This window comes from Artemia franciscana, chromosome 4, assembly GCF_032884065.1.
Source record: "Artemia franciscana chromosome 4, ASM3288406v1, whole genome shotgun sequence".
In the NCBI taxonomy this organism is placed as follows: domain Eukaryota; kingdom Metazoa; phylum Arthropoda; class Branchiopoda; order Anostraca; family Artemiidae; genus Artemia; species Artemia franciscana.
The window spans coordinates 50212944-50229638 of record NC_088866.1 but is presented as its reverse complement, the minus strand read 5'-3'; the positions used below and the strand labels follow the sequence as shown (position 1 = coordinate 50229638).

The following is a 16695-nucleotide window of genomic DNA, read 5'->3' as shown; positions in this document are numbered from 1 at the left end:
TGACGGACAAGGCAAAGACCTTGTTTTGTCTGGAGCAGCGAAAGAAAGAGAGATAATAAGCCGACAGGTGACAGCTTTAGAGTTGGCTATGTCAGCCTGGGTAGCCTCGAACTCGAAAGAGATGAGCATGATGGATAGCTTACCAGCACTACTGCAGAAGTTCATACCTGATTCGTCAGTAGTGAAACGTCTTGCATGCGGAAGGACAAAAACAACGGGGCTAATTAAAAACGTGATTGCCCCGTATGCTATCAGCCAGCTTAGCTCAAGATTGCAAGAGTCAGTATATTCCCTAATGGCTGACAAAAGTACTGACAGGTGTGGTACCAAGTACCTTGTAATAATTGTACGATATTATAATGGCACAACTTGCGAAGTCAAGGAAGATTTCCTGGCTATCCCAGAAGTCGAGGATACAACAGCACTAGGCCTGAAAAACCTGATTTACAAGACTTTAAGCGAAAAGAAAATATCACTTGAAAAGTGTATTGGTTTTGCATCTGATAATGCAAGTGTGATGCTTGGGAGGAACAACGGTCTTGCAGCCCTCATAAAGAGAGATATTCCATGGCTTGCTGTTTTTGGGTGTATCTGTCACAGCTTTGCTCTGTTCTCTGCTTCCGCTTGTGAGAAATTGCCTACAGAGATCGTCAGATTCAGCAATGACATATACACCTACGTTTCGAATAGCGCGAAACGTCTACGCGAGTTCAAAGAATTTCAAAAGTTTTGTGAAATAGCGGAGCATGCACTGCTATACCCGTCCGCTATTCGCTGGCTTGCATTCGAGGCCGTCTCACAGAGACTGGTGGAACAGTGGACTGCCCTGACACTATTTTTCACTGAACCTGTGATTGCAGGTCGTGATCAAACGGCTGTGACACTTTATGCAGCTCTGACTGATCCTGAAGTCAAACTCTACTACCTGTTTCTCAACTATGTTCTGCCTATTGTGAACCGGTTGAATGTCGAATTCCAGAGCACAGAAGTGAAAGTTCACAAGCTTTTAAGAAGTGTGGGGGACACTCTTACCGAACTGGCAAGGAATTATATCAAAGATGAGCTTTTGGCCATTCGTTCTGTCTTTGAAATAGATTTCTCAGACCCCAGAAACTTCAGAACTATGGAGACAGAAATGCATTTTGGAGCTGAGTTCGAGCTCTTCGCAATTGATCAGATAGACAGTCGTAAACTTCAAGAGAGGCAGCTAGCTACGGCAAAGAAGCATTGCCTTGCATTTTACATCAATTTGTGTTCTGAAATAAAGCGACGAGTGAACAGTGAAGACCCCTTGCTTCGAATGCTTGACTGGCTGTCGCCGGAAACTGCGTTGTCTGGTTCGGTTTCTTCTATAATCCCTCTTTACCGCATGTTCAGGGACTGTTTCAGTGGTTTGGTGAATGTTGAAGTCCTAAACAGAGAGTGGAGGAGGCTACCACTACTGAAGAAAGACTTGAAAGAAGGGAAAATGCCAGTTCTGCAGTTCTGGAACTTGGTATCCACCCTCAAGGATGGAGCTGGAGATCCCGCTTTTACAGATCTACCCATATTCATGAAGGGTATTATGTCTCTGCCTCACAGCAGCGCTTCGGCCGAACGTCAGTTTTCGGCATTAAAGCTGATTCGGACACCATTCCGAAATAGATTACTGCCAGAAACGATTTCTGATATGATGCACGTGAAACGAGAAGTTCCGAATCCAGAAACATGGGATGTTCCTGCAGAACTGATCAGGAGCGCAAAGAAATGGAAGCCCTGATCAGCCAAGTAGGACGTCTTGTTTCGTGGCACCTTAATTTGTCTGTGATTGTAGAGAGATTGTAGAATACCTGAAGAAAACGAAAAAGGCAGAAATGAAGTAATTTAATATTGTTGTCTATAGGACTTCCGAATTTGTGACTGATTTATCCGTTTTTGATAACCATTCTGAGCCTGTAAGTGATTGGAAACAGTTTGCTTGCTCTTTTTTAATTGTAGAATTACAGCTTCGTAGAAAAGTTTCATCAGAAAGGGGAGCTTGAAGCCTTCAAACTTTCCGTACATTTTGTGCTTCCTTATGGTAGGTTTTCAAGCAACGGTTCTCTGACCAATAGGACACGAAACTCCGTCTTCGCTTAACAACTTTGAAGCCTTCAAACTCTCATTATAAAGAAAAATCTATTGTAAAAGTTTTGTTATACCAACAAAAAGAAGCCAGATTAACGCTCCAGCAATTCACTGGCTCAAAATGGTTAACAAAGGCCGATAATTTTAGTCTCGAAGTCGAAAGTCCTATACCTCCTAATGTTAAATATTTATGTTATGCTCCTGTGATGATGGTGTAGCGATGATGCAATCTCTATACTAGTTACTTAAATAACTGAAAGATCTCTGTATTTTGTTAATTTCATACCTGAAATAAAAATGTTGCAATCTAAATTCTAGGGCACTATCAGCTACACAATTGTCCTAGCCCTCTGAACAAGAAACGAACCTTTCTGCAACTGGCACTATCAGCAAGTGCCACTGTTTGGCACTGTTCTGAAGAATTCGATATATGTAAATCTGATAGTGCCCAAAACGTGTGTATCCTTATCTATAGGAGGGTTTTCGCGAGATCTCGGAATCACTTTCCGGCGAGCGAAGCGCATCGCGAAAACTGTGGGAAAGCGATTCCTGGAATCACTTTCCACTTTCCCGCTGGACTGATCGCGAAAACACATGGAAAGCTGATATCCCCGAGAAAATATTGAATTACAAACTATTTCGAATAAATATGGTTTACTTAACGGTTCTTTGATTCTCATACATTCCACCGAAGTCACCCCAATACCGCTTGCCATTTTTCTTTATTTATTAGTGATACTTGCACTGTTTTCTTTCAACAAATTTGAAATTCCCGCCGAAAATTCAACTTTCCGCGGAGCTTTCCACTAACCTCGTGGAATCACTTTCCCGGAAAGCTGCTTCGGTTTCCAACGCGCGAAAACCGATATGAAAAGCTCGGCAACTTTTCGAAGCAGCGCGAAAACCACTGGAAAGTGATTCCGACTTTGCTTTCCAACCCGCGAAAACCCTCCTTATGTTAGGCTCGCCTTATTCAAGTATGCGACTGGCGCAATTTTTTTTTTTTTTTTTTTTTTATGTGCATTTTCGTGTGATGCATTTCTTTTTATTTTTTGTTGCCATGGCCCTCAGGCTGCTTAGCAATTAATAAATCTTAATCTTATTACCTGAATAGCTTATCATTTCCAAGCAAATACTTTCCAAGACTGTTTGTAGGTGGACAAGATAAACCGGTCTCGAACACAGACACAAAAAAAAATCATCTTGCTATGAGGTAAACCAAAGAGATAAATATCGGGTCGAATATGCGCGTGTTGCGCGAAGCGCAACACGCGCAAAAGTTTTTGGAAAGTAGTACTTTTTTTCTAAAGTAGTACTTTTTGGTGGTTCTGATTAGTACCATTTATTTTGTTGGAGTGGCAACCCTGCTCCTAGGGTAAAGCCTTTCCCCTATATATGATTGGTAGACCCTGTGATTACCACTTACCATAAATGGGTGTAATTCATCAGCATACATTTTGGTAGTTTGGACGTATGTTCGCTCCGACCCCTGCACCCATAATTAACAGTTTATCCTACAGGGTCCCCTTTTATACTATCACATTATTATCAGTTTCAAGAAGAAACTCTACGATTTGATATTGTTAAGACAATAGTGGGACATACAAAATAGATCATTGGGCCATTTTGAAAAAAAAATCCTGATAAACTTACATGTTTGAATTACTATGGAAGAATTATGCCTGAAGTCCCAAGCATATGAGAGAGTTGAAAATATACTCTGTAAAAAATGGTTCTTGATTTTTCCCCAAAACATTTGAGTAAACATGTTTTTTTTTCTTAATCTTGTGTTAAAGCAAATAATTGTATCAATGACGAATCGTCATAGTTAAATTAAATTGCCTAAGCTGATTTAACTCCTGATGCATTTTGTTTTTGAAAATACTCTGTATATACCGATTTTCAATTGAACTAGGAATGAGATCATATTGCTGAAATTTAGATAAGTCACGAAGTCTAGTCTTAAAAACTGAAATTGCCCTTGGTCATCACAGCATTTCGTCTAGTCCATTGCATTGATAACATATAAACTCGAAATTCCTTCACTCCCGCTAAGCTTCGTGGAATATTTAAATATTCAAGTTATCCAATATCAAATTGCTGCCTTTGGCTACAGCAAGTGATCGACCTCTAAGTTACATTACAATTATTGTTGAGCCTGATTACTGAATGAGTTAAAAAACCAATAAGGATTTACTAGGATTTATTTTTATATACTCAAGCCAACTCTAGCAATTTTCAAAGCTCTTGTCTATCCACACATCCGGTTAATCTTTTGCTTTTACTAAAGATTACCATGGGGCAGGTTATTTGATGAGTTATACACATTTTTGAATGCCGAAAAATTAATTAGCCTATACTCTTGTAGTATGTTTGAATAATTCAAGATTACTTACCTGACAAGCCCTTAGCGTTTCACGAGACGTAAATGACATGTGAGGTCAGTGAGGTTTGATCGTAAATGAAAAATGAAAAAAAAAAGTGAGACTATGGGCAGATAGCAAAAGGGGACAGTAATTGTGAAATGTGTTATACACTCGGGGGTTTCTGAACACTACTACTAATAACTCACTGCAGCCCCAAGCCGCTTGAGGCCAACACAGCTACACACGCTCCTCCAACCCAATAAATTCAAATCCTCCCTCTCTGCACCATCCCATGAAGTCCCCATGTCCTGTAAATCTTTATTTATGACACCCCTGACGACGACGACCTGCTTTCCGTTCAGCCTTAGAAAGTTGGCCGAAAAGGATAATTTTCGGCAATCTGTCATCCTTCATCTGCAGAACGTGGCCTAGCCATCTCAACATTTCTTTAATTATACCCCGGAAAGCTGGATTGAACCACGTTTTTCGTACAACTACTGTTTAAAATACGGTCTGTCAGCCGGGTACCCAGAACAATCCGTAGGTAATTTAGCTGTTAAATATCTAGTAAATTTTCATCAGCTTTTCGGAGCACCCATGCTTCAGAGCCATATTTGACCACTGTCATCACTGTACCTTCCAATATTCTAATCTTGGTTTGCCGACTTATTTTCCAAGTCTTCCAAATAACCTATATTTATATTGAAGTAGACATAATTAGTGTTGTTATTCGCCTAGTTGCCTACCGCGTTTCACTTGAAAAGTTGTCGGCTAACTATTTGTTGTTATCTTTTGCAAATTACATCCGGGGAAGTTATTTTAAGTGGGTAAGGGATACTCGAGGGCACTCTTGGTTTGGATCAATAACGAGCCAAATCCCAGGTGCTCTTGAGTACCCATTCTCTTATGGCACTCATTCTTCCTTCGTCTAGGACATTATTTTCATTCCAGTTTAAGGAGCCTCCTCTAAAATGAGGACTTTTGATATCTTATAGGGGCAGATCTTTTCATTTGGGGATTCCATGGGTTTCTAGCCTAATATTACCAAGGATTGTAGTCTCTTTGGTTCCTTATCTTGTTTCTAGACAAAATACTCTGTCTAGCGGGAGAACGCGATTCAAGAGACAATGCTCTGTGTGAACCCCGGTTCACACCCTTCCCATTGTAGTTCTTACTCTCACAAATCCCATTCTACAATTTCTTTGTTTTTTTACGTTGGTGTCATTATTTAGCTGTCTATCTTGTATTCCAATTGCGAAAAGCTTGCCTTCAAAATACGGGTGATAGTTGGTAATTAATGAAAGTAAAGGAAAACCTGTTATTTTTAAAGGAAAACTTCTTATTTGTTAGCAACAAAGATTTGCTACTTTCCCATAAAAAAAAACGAAATTATAACAAGTTTTCCTGTGAAAATATTTTTGATCCATTAACGAAACAGGAAAGCTAAAACTTATCAAGGGTGTTTTCACTACTTTGATTTTTATCAGTATTTTACCACCACAGAACGTTTTGTTTACCACAAATTTAACAGCTAAGTGACGGTAATTCAAAAGCGTTATGAGACGTTATTAGAAACGTTAGATTTACATCACATCCTTCAAGTAAAACGACTTCTATCAGTCGCTTTAACTTGTTTTCTCAAGTATTGTTTTCAGTGGTGTAGCTTCATCAATATTCTAAGGTGGGGGAAAGTTGGAGCAAATTTTCCCAAATCAAGTGAAATTAACACTGAAAAATGAGCCATATAATACCATAAAAGTAAAGATAACTAAAGAAAACTGTCCCGTTTTTGTGGATGTATGAATTAACCATAGGTTCGAACCGAAGGCCAAGAACCCAGGCCTTGATAGAGGAAGGTAACGGCCCAATTGTGAGAGCTGACTACTTAAATCTCCAATGGGGATTCAAAAGGGCCCGTTCAAAAGGGTCCAAGAGCTGAGCTGCCAATATAGGCGAGCCAAGTGAGAATTGGAATTGACTAAAGGCTTTAAAAGCGGGCTTTTCATGATTTAAGTGACCCATAAAGTTCCTTATTTTTAAACTATATATACATAATGTTACCATCTGACTAGCCGTAATTCAAAGATTTAGTTGTATGAAAAATTGTGCTACAATCCCACTTTCTGGGGCTATAATGAATGGAAGTTTGAAATGACTAGGACATGTTTTGCGGATGTAGGATGAAAGACTGCTAAAGATCGTCCTTGTCAGCCAACCTTCTAGAGCCAATTGAACATCAGCTTGTCCTCTAATGGAGTGGGAGGAGATTGTGAGGAATTTAAGGGAAATTGAAACTTTCTTGGACCGTTTAAAGAAGAAGGCTTTGAATAGATTGGGATGGAGGCTGGGTGAGCGTAGTCGGGTTGCCCCCAGGTGGGCTAATGCTGCAGTATTTTTTTTTTTTTTTGTAGCAGTAGTAGCATATGTATAATTTTATAAAGTTTTAGATGAAGTCCTAAAGACAACATTGAATTATATTTTCCACATAAGTGCCAAAGCTTTCACATGTCTGTCTGAACAAGATCAGTTAATGCTGAAGCTTTTGATCTGATTTCAAATTGGAAAGATCATAAGAAAGTTTATAGGTATAAGTTATTAACAGTAATTACCCTCCAGTGCCTTTAGACTTCATTGTTGTTTCGGTTTACCGCATTTCAGCGGTATTTGTAAACTACAGAGTTCATAACCACAGAGAATACAATTAACTATACACAAAGATATGTACATTAATGAAAAATTTGGCTGATTTACAAAAAAATTAGTAATACTAAAAGAATTTGCGTAGTACGGTTTAAAAAAGAGCAAAATATCTTTTATCTCTACTTGGAAATAGCCAGTGAAATTATGGAAGACAATAGATCCTTTTTTTAAGTCATACACATTTTAATATACCACGTAAACGATTTGTTTTCATAATTTTTGCTCAAATTAAATTAAATCTCTTAAGGTAGTTCGCAGGTTCTATTTTTTAAATACAGGGAATATTTATTTTGACGGAACAATGGCTACTAATTTATTATTTGGGCCAAAATAAGATATTTCTCATATTTGTCTCCTCAAAAGCAGCCTTATTTCAAACCTTGGATATTCTCAGGAATTTCATTCCAGGGGGGGAGGGGAGTGTGTAAAATTGAAAAAATCGTAACACTCAGTTGAAAATGCCCCCTCTTGAAAATGTCCGCTGTAAAAAGCTCTCCCATACAATTCACCATTAAAATCCCTCGTCCGGCAGAATGGGTTGGTGCGCTGGATTCGGGATCCCTTGTCTGAGAGGACGCGGGTTCGAATCTCGGTGTACCCAATTCTTCAGTTTGGGACGGGGGTCAGTGGCGTGACTTTGTAAACTTAGCCAGAGTCGACCCAGCTCTAAATGGGTACCCGGAGAAATCTGGGGAAGGTAAACAGGAAGGGTGTGCGAAAGCACAGGATGGCGGGCTCCAAACCCCCCATTGCACTTCCTGGCTGAAGGGCCAAGGAATGGAGATCAGCACCGCCGGTAGGGATTGTAAAGTCTAATTCCGTATCCTATACCTTTTTTTAACCTCGTCCGGCAGAAAATCTACCCTTTTCTAAAATTAGATATTCTCAGGAATTTCATTCCAGGGGGGGGAGGGGAGTGTGTAAAATTGAAAAAATTGTAACACTCAGTTGAAAATGCCGCCCTCCTGAAAATATTCGCTGTAAAAAGCTCTCCCAGACAATTCACCATTAAAATCCCTCGTCCGGCAGAATGGGTTGGTGCGCTGGATTCGGGATCCCTTGTCTAAGAGGACGCGGGTTTGAATCCGGGTGTACCCAATTCTTCGGTTTGAGACGGGGGTCAGTGGCGTGACTCAGTAAGCTTAGCCTGATTCGAACCAGTTCTAAATGGGTACCTGGAGCGAAAGCACAGGATGGCTGGCCCCCAACCCCCCATTGCACTTCCTGACTGAAGGGCCAAGAAACGGAGATCAGCACTGCCGGTACGGACTGTAAAGTCTAATGCCGTATTTTTTACCTTTTTTTTACCTCTTCCGGCAGAAAATCTACCCTTTTCTAAAATTGAACTTTTCCAGAGGAAATTCTTTACGGGGGCAATTTTTCAGGGGGAATTGTTCTGGGTAGATTTTCCAAGGGAATTAGCCAAGATTTAACAGACGAAGTCGATATAAACAATATGATTTTGCTTTTATTTCACCAAGCTTATTGTTTGTGTTATGCAAGGACTAACCTAAAATAGATTTACGTTGCCTAGTCAGCGTGAGGCGTTGCGACATCTCATTGTCGTCTTCGCAAACAAAAAAGTTGCGGCTCGATTTTTCTTACGTTTAGCTCTCTTTCTCGCTGCAACCTAATAAATAATAAAATAATTATATTATATTTAGTTAACCAAAAGGAATAGCCAATTATTAAATATACCGCATTAGTCGCAACTTAGTAAAGAGCAAACTCTATCCCACAATACCCGAAAATTCACAAACGTGTTTTAATAAAAAAGGAAAAAAAGGACAAGTGAGGGAAAACCGCCATGTGAGCGTTAAACAAGATAATGCGTCGTTAATAAATAGTTACTACAGCACTATCCGCCTTCGAAGAGGGATTTAATTCCAAGTCGCTCTGTAGTTACGATGCAACCACGCAATGTTGTTTCAGAGAGCCAACTGCCAACCAACAGCCAACAACAACACCTGGGCCAACACCAGGAACTGAATAATTGTCATTAAATTGAAAATTGGCTGGCTCATTTACGTTTGTTGTCATTCGTGATGATAGTAAATTCAAGAAGCTTCTTAAAAATCGAGATTAGGCCTATGTCCTAAAACGTTACTAACTTGAAGGGTTGGGCACTGCGTCTCAGTCGAGAAATTGGTCGCACTGAAAACAACATTGTCAACAATTTCTTAATAAAAAAAAAGTTGTTTTTTTCGAGAGCCTGGGGATTTTAACATCTTTATCAACAGCCTTAACATATAGAACTGAGAACTAGTACATGTACGCATAGAACTGAACAATAGTACACTTACATGTAAAACTGAACACTGACACATTTACATATTAAACTGAACGATGACTTGGAAACTGGGGAATTTATATATAAAACTTGACACTGGTACAATTACTTATAGAACTGCATACTGTATATTTACGCATAGAACTGAGCACTTGTACATGTACGTATAGAACTGAACACTGGTAAATTTACATATAGCACTGAACACTGGTGTACTTGCAAATGAAGCTGAACACCGATACATTTACGTCTAGTAAGGAGTAAACCACTGCCTGTAGTTACTACAGTGTAGTAGCCAGAAATTTAAAAACATGGTTCCAAAACTGTCGGTGAGAAAAATTGCAATTTGAAGATGATTTAGGAATGGGATCTGTTATCTCCGTTGAAAAGTAGCAATGCTCTAACGCTTCGTATAGTAAAGAGCTTTAAGGTTTTGGTGTATTATTATTTCCTTATTATTATTATTTTCCCCACGGTCATTTCATGTGGAAGGAGTGGTCGTATAAACTTCTGAGAGAGCTCATTCGATCGGGAATGAAAGTCCTAGATCTGTATTTAAGAGTCAAAATCTATTGGCGGCAATCAGCTCCCCTACCACGCCCTTTTCCCCAAAAATGCTTCTGATTAAAACTTTGAGAACGCCATTTTGCTCAGAATAGTCCAAAGGTCTAACAGCCATGCTCCCTGGACAAGGACTGTAATTTATGCAGGTTGCCCACTATTAATATTAAAGGTTTTCTATTGGAACGGCATGTTTGGCCATTGATCTCCAAAAGGCTTATGATGTTACGTTGAAATTTTAAAAAATGTTGAGAGGGATGCTAAACAGAATCAAAACACGCTATGTGCTTGCTGGTAGTCAAAAAGAAATAGTGAAAAAGGAGTGGTATGTTAAACCGAATCAAAAGACAGTATGTGTATCCAGTTTATCTAAAAGGCGGATCCAAAATATCTTAAGAAAGGCTAAGGGCATATAGTTGAAAATTTCAGGACATTTTCAGGGGATGTTGAAAAGAGGTTGGAAGGCTTCCAGCACCTCTCCCATACCATTTTTAGCTTACCCCCCTCTAAAAATATTTGATCAAAATTTTGAAAGAGCCACCGGGTCAAAAGAATCTAATGGTCAGATAACTATATTTATGTCAGATAACTATGTTTATGGCGATGGCATAGCCCCTCATAGCTTTGGAAAAGAAGTCTGAACCTGATCAAAACACACTATGTGTATGCTGGTTGTCACTAGGGCGTATCAGCAATATCTAAGGATCAGCTGAGAGTATTAAGTTGAATCTCTCAGAATATGTTGAGGAGGATGTTGAAGACTGATTGGAGGATGACTTGCCCTTTTTAGATGTCCCTTTCCCTGCAAAACAGCAGAGATGCTCCAAATAAGGTTTTAAGAGAATTACAGTTTGGTTTTAGGCGGGGGAGAGGATACGTCAACCAGATTTTTACTCTTGAGTTAATAAAATAGGGGAGTGACCCAGTTACCAGCAAAGCCGTATTCAGAAGGTTAGGGGTTTAAACCCACCTCTCCCCACTTGTCATCTGTGGCGTAATTTCTTCGAAATTGCCCCTAAGTTAAAGCCAATTTTCCCAAACCAAGTAAAAACTACAGTGAAAAACGAAAAATGAGCCATATAGCACAACATGGGCAAATATGTACTACAGAATAATGACATGATCCCCTAGATGCTTGAGTTATGCAGGCTAATCTTGGTTTTGTCACCGTTATTTGCAGAAACTCAATTTTATCTGGGGGGAAAACCGAGGTCTGGAGGGCAAAATGACGTGTGGAGGGGGCAGGTTCCCCCTACCCAATAGCAAATCACGCCCCTATTTGTCAGACTTATAAAAAATCGTAACAAAATGCATATACAAAATTTTTACGCGTTTTTCTGAGTTTTATGTAAACACCCTCCCCCTTTCCCCAAACACGAAAAAATCCTGTGTACAGCCCTAGTCACCAGGCTCTCCTCGGGTTTATCGATTATGGACAGTCGTTTGATTCATCCAAAATAGATGAGCTTTAACGAAGATCTTATCCTTGTTTGGTACAGCACATAGGAAACAGCATTTGGCCTTTTCTTAGTTTGAATAGTTTTTGGATGTTTTTTGAACAAAATATTTTAGTTGAGCTTCCAAGACGGCCAAATCAAGTCCAATCACGTATACCACTTTAGAGTTTTTGACTGTACTAATCCTACTTCATTTTTTTTTCTCTTTATAATAGTATTTTTAGACCCCTTTGACGAGACTTACTGATTTATTACTACGTTTATGTATTTATTTATGTGTTAATATGTTTAATTTTTTATTTTAGAATGCACCAACTAAGCCTTTAAACATTGGAAAAATTGCTGAAGCAGCAGAGAACTCAGTATCACTAGAGGGTGAATTTAAAGAAATTCCTGCACCTTCCACAACCTTGGAAGATCTTCCTAAAGGAGTAGAATCAAAAAATAGGTTTTCTAATGTCATTCCTATACCAGACACAAGGGTCTTACTTAAGCAAATAGCAGGAGACGAAACATCTGAATATATAAATGCTAATTTCGTCAGGGTGAGTAAACGCTTGATCATGATTTATTTCGGGGGAGTGTGTAAATTTTGTAGAAATAGGCAAAGTCAGAAACGGGCCTAAATGCTCCGCATCAACAAATGCCTGATGTCTAGCAGCAAGAATAAAATTATTTATATTATAATTATTTCTCGTTTGAAGATATAAAAAATCAATTTTTTTAACGAATGTCTTTTCTGTTGCATGACATGAAAGGCGAACCTATGAATGATTGTTTGAAGCTATAGCAGCCCCAAAAATGTCTTGGAGAAGCTAGTAGAAGATGTTCTCCCTGGAGACCTATTTGCGACAAAATCATGCTAGAGTATACAGATTCAGTTTTGAAAACGTTTCTGCTATCGCAACTTTCCACGAAAATCAACGATTGTTAGTTGGGATGCGAAGTTTGGAGATCATGGGACTGTAATGGACTTATGTTCTAATCCCATAAAGGTAACTTATTCAGACGGGCAAAAAGTGCAAGAACAGAAGAAAACATTGCTGCAGTGAGGGACTACACTGTCCCTCATTGTTCAACTAAACGCAACTAAACGTGTTCAATTAAACGTATGAACACGTCGCAGTGAATCCCATGTCATTCCGAGTTTTTGACTGCGTCTACGCTCTGATGTCGTAGGGCTGCGTCCTTCTGAATCCGTCACTGCAGCAATATTTTTTTTCTGTCCTTTCCTGAAGTTTTCCCAGTGGCTTTAGAACGCAAGTCCACTATAGTCCCATACTCTCTGAACATCGTAACCCAACTAGCAATCGTTGATTTTGGTGGAAACTTACGACAATGGAAATGTTGTCGAAACTGAATCTCTACACTCTGGTATGATTTTGTCGCAAAATAGGTCTGCAGGGAGAATATCTTTTGCTGATTTGTCTAAGATATTCTTGGGGCAACTGTAGCTGCAAATGATCACCCATAGGTTCACCTTTCACGTCCTGCAACAGAAAAGGCATTCGATACAAAATGTTTTTTATATCGAACAAAATATGGGTACGCGTCTTTTTGGGTCACCCTGTATATGTATTTGTTCGATTTTTTTTTTTTTTCATTTTTTTTTTTTTGTGCAGCCATAGCTACAACCAAGTAAATGATGAATTAATGCACATAAAATTGAAAAAATGCGTTTAAAAAAGAGTTTAATTGAGGAACGATTGCCATTTCTAGTTTATTCAGGAGTGGTAATTATTATCTAAATTCACCTTTATAGTAAAATGCTATTTTGAAAATAAATTTGAGTGAACTTCAAAAAATACCCTGACACCCCTAAAAACATTGTTGGATCGTTTTTCATTCTTTTCTAGGTTGCAAAAATAAATCATCAAAATTGATTAGTTAAAATTGAAAACCCCTTATTGTTCAGAAAAATTGAAACACTAACAATATGTTGATTCCTAAAGATAAAAACGCCTTCAAAGGAAAGCCCAGCCTTCTTAAGCTGTATGGTCTCATGGGTTTCTACCTTTTTTTGGAAAATTTTCAATCAGGTCTCTTTTTAGCTTCGGCTTGCGCTTCTACTAGAAACTGTGCAACTACATATGGAGTTTTATTTTCCTTTAAAATTTTGATTCTCAATTTTTCCTAAATTATTTCTGAGATTAAATTGGCTAAGTATGATAAAACTAGAAAGCCTAAAGAAAAAAAAAGTAAACCATAGCCAGTGTAAGAAGTGAGAACAATATTTTGTCGATGGTTCAGTCTGCTCAACCATCATCAGGATTTCATCACATCATCACAGATTCAGGACCGGAAAAAAATCCAGAGAAAAGTTGGTTAAGTGGCCTTGACTGAAATATTTGTATTGGTATTTCTTTTTTTTTCACTGGATGTGACTTTCCTCGTCTATTTCGACGTAAATGTTTCTCATTTTTTTTCTTTCTATTTTTTTAAGATGTATACAGGTGTGTTAGTTTCCACTCAACCAATTCAAATTATCAGACTTTTATTTGTCTTTGGTACTTTCAATATCTAGTTTTAAATGTATATTGAAATCCATTTTAAGAAGCCAATATGTCTTTTTTTTTAGTATCCCTTGATGAAATTGCTCTGTGTTGAAGCTCCTAATTTGGTTACACGTCTTATCTTAATTATTGTTGGCTTTCGGTATATCACCCTCTGTTTTTATGCATAGTTCTTCGTTGAGTTGATCTGGGTAGAATACCACATTCAGGTATGACCACATAAACCAATCGATAGGCAGGAGACATAAAAAGAATCCATTAAATTATATCAAATATTGACTTCAAATGTATGATTTCTGGGCTATATTTTGAAGTTTAGAATAAAAGAAGGTTAGAATGGTTGTTATTCTATTTGCAGTTTTTCGCTTTTGTAGCACAAGTGTGACCATAAAATCAAGGACAACTATGAGAATCCAGCTTATGAAAAAAAACATATCTGAAGTATCTGAAAAAATACCTGATACCTGAAAATCCCTTGCAGCTAAAACTAATATGTTTAAAAAAAAGAAAAAAACGCCTTCCTCATGACCACGTGTATGAAAAACAATCCAACAACTCCCGGAGTATCTCGGGAACGTCTAGGAGGATCGATTTGACACTTTCAAGGAGGGCTGGAAGAATAAAAAGGATTCAAATTTCGTCCAAATATTTCAGAAAAAAATATTTAGCAATGAGAATAAATATCTCCTCAGATGCAGGAGACATAAAAAGAACACACTGAATTGAAATAGGATCCCTGAGTTAGATTTTGAAGTTAGTTGGGATCTTGGGACGACAGTTTTACTCTCTGCAAATTAGTGTTGGAAGAGCAAACTTTTCAAACTGGGTTCATATTATTTCAGAATTAGGATTCAAAAGGATAAAAAGGATTCAAATTTCGTCCAAATATTTAGGAATGAGAATAAATATCTCCTCGGATGCAGGAGACATAAAAAGAACACACTGAGTTGGAATAGGATCCCTGAGTTAGATTTTGAAGTTAGTTGGGATCTTGAGACGACAGTTTTATTACTCTCTGCAAATTAGTGTTGGAAGAGCAAACTTTTCAAACTGGGTTCATATTATTTCAGAATTAGGATTCAAAAGGATAAAAAGGATTCAAATTTCGTCCAAATATTTAGGAATGAGAATAAATATCTCCTCGGATGCAGGAGACATAAAAAGAACACACTGAGTTGGAATAGGATCCCTGAGTTAGATTTTGAAGTTAGTTGGGATCTTGGGACGACAGTTTTACTCTCTGAAAATTAGTGTTGGAGGAGCAAACTTTTCAAACTGGATTCGTATTATTTATATTGTAGTACAATTTTGACCTTAAAATTAGAAAAAGAAAGTAGAAACTATGAGAGTCCAGGTTATCAAAATGGTGTATCTTGTATATCTAGGGAGCACCTTGGGGATCGAGTTGACACTTTCAGGGAGTGTTGGAGAAAATAAAATGCTTCAAAAACTTTTCTAAATTTTTGAAGATATTTTTCAAAATAACTTAGCATCAAAAATACTTAAGCGTGAGGACAAATATAGTTTTTGATGCGGGGACATATAAAGAAGACACACAAGACCTACACTCGTAATATGGTCTCTTAGCTAGATTTTTCGTTAAACTCGAGGTTATCAAAATAGCCTTTCTGGAATATCCCGGGAACGTTGTGGGGAAATGGATTTGACACTTTCAAGGAGTGTCGGAGGAATAAAACGCTTCTAATTTTGTTCAATTTTTTCTGGAAAAAATATTTACGCATGAAGAAAATACATCTTCAGATGCAGGATATATTGAAGACTTGACTTCGAGTTAAAATATGGAATTGCTAGCTAGTTATTTAACAAAAGCCTTTTAAATTTTTTCTCAATTCTTTTGTAATGCTTCTCATTTTTCGTAACATTTCTAATTAAAAATATTTACTCTTGTACTTGCTTCCGTTTTCTTTTTGTGCAACTGTGAGTGAAGTCATGGGAACTATCAAGAATATTTCTATTCTTGAAAAAAAAATGACAAATCTGTAAATTTGAAGGTTAGTTTCGTGACTGATGCATTAAAATTAATTTGCCAGCAATTACGCCACCATAGAGACTCATTGACAGCATTTATATATGACTTGTTATTTATTGGGGTCACACAAAGTTGATCACAGAAATTATTCACAGAATTTATTGTTGGGTCAAGGCCAAGTCTAAGGGGGTCATAGGGTTTGACCCCCCTCTAAATATTTGTCTGACTCGTAAAAAAATAAAAAATGGATATAAACAAATTTTTGAGTTGTTTTTTCTTGTGTAGACCACCCTCCCCCCAAAAAATTTATGTAAATCCCCCCGAAAAAAAAATTCTGGTTACTACCATACAAACTATTTAAAAAAATTCCAGCAAGCTTGATCATGTCGTATACTTCTTATTTAAACTATTAAACAAAAAAATAAGTTTTAAAAGTACCAAGAAAATCAAAATAAAAAAGTTTTCTACCTTCTGGATCAATCTTAGGTCTATTCATTCTTGAAAACAGTGATATTTTAAGACTTCTCATTTGGTTTTGTCAAAATAATGAAGATTTAGGGCAGTAGCTCGACTTCGCCAGCGTTGCCATATTGAACCATGAAAATATATAAGCATAGTTACTTCGTTAACAACGTGTTTCTTCCGTAAAGGTCCAATATTATCAAGATTCAAGAGATTCAAGATTTTTATTTAAACTTCTGTACAACACACA

At 37.8% G+C, this 16695-nt stretch overlaps 1 protein-coding gene and 1 non-coding gene across 3 annotated transcripts in view; both read left to right on the top strand.

Moving 5' to 3' along the window:
• LOC136026545 (mucin-2-like) overlaps window positions 1-16695 on the top strand; it is a 101238-nt gene that overhangs the window by 64385 nt on the left and 20158 nt on the right. For both annotated transcript variants that reach the window (XM_065703230.1, XM_065703229.1), the window contains exon 6: window positions 11786-12025. In XM_065703230.1, the coding sequence (XP_065559302.1) occupies window positions 11786-12025 (240 nt within the window). The remainder of the gene's footprint in view (window positions 1-11785; window positions 12026-16695) is intronic.
• LOC136026727 (U5 spliceosomal RNA) lies at window positions 4348-4462 on the top strand. Its single transcript, XR_010617409.1, has one exon. It is a non-coding gene; the product is annotated as a U5 spliceosomal RNA (small nuclear RNA).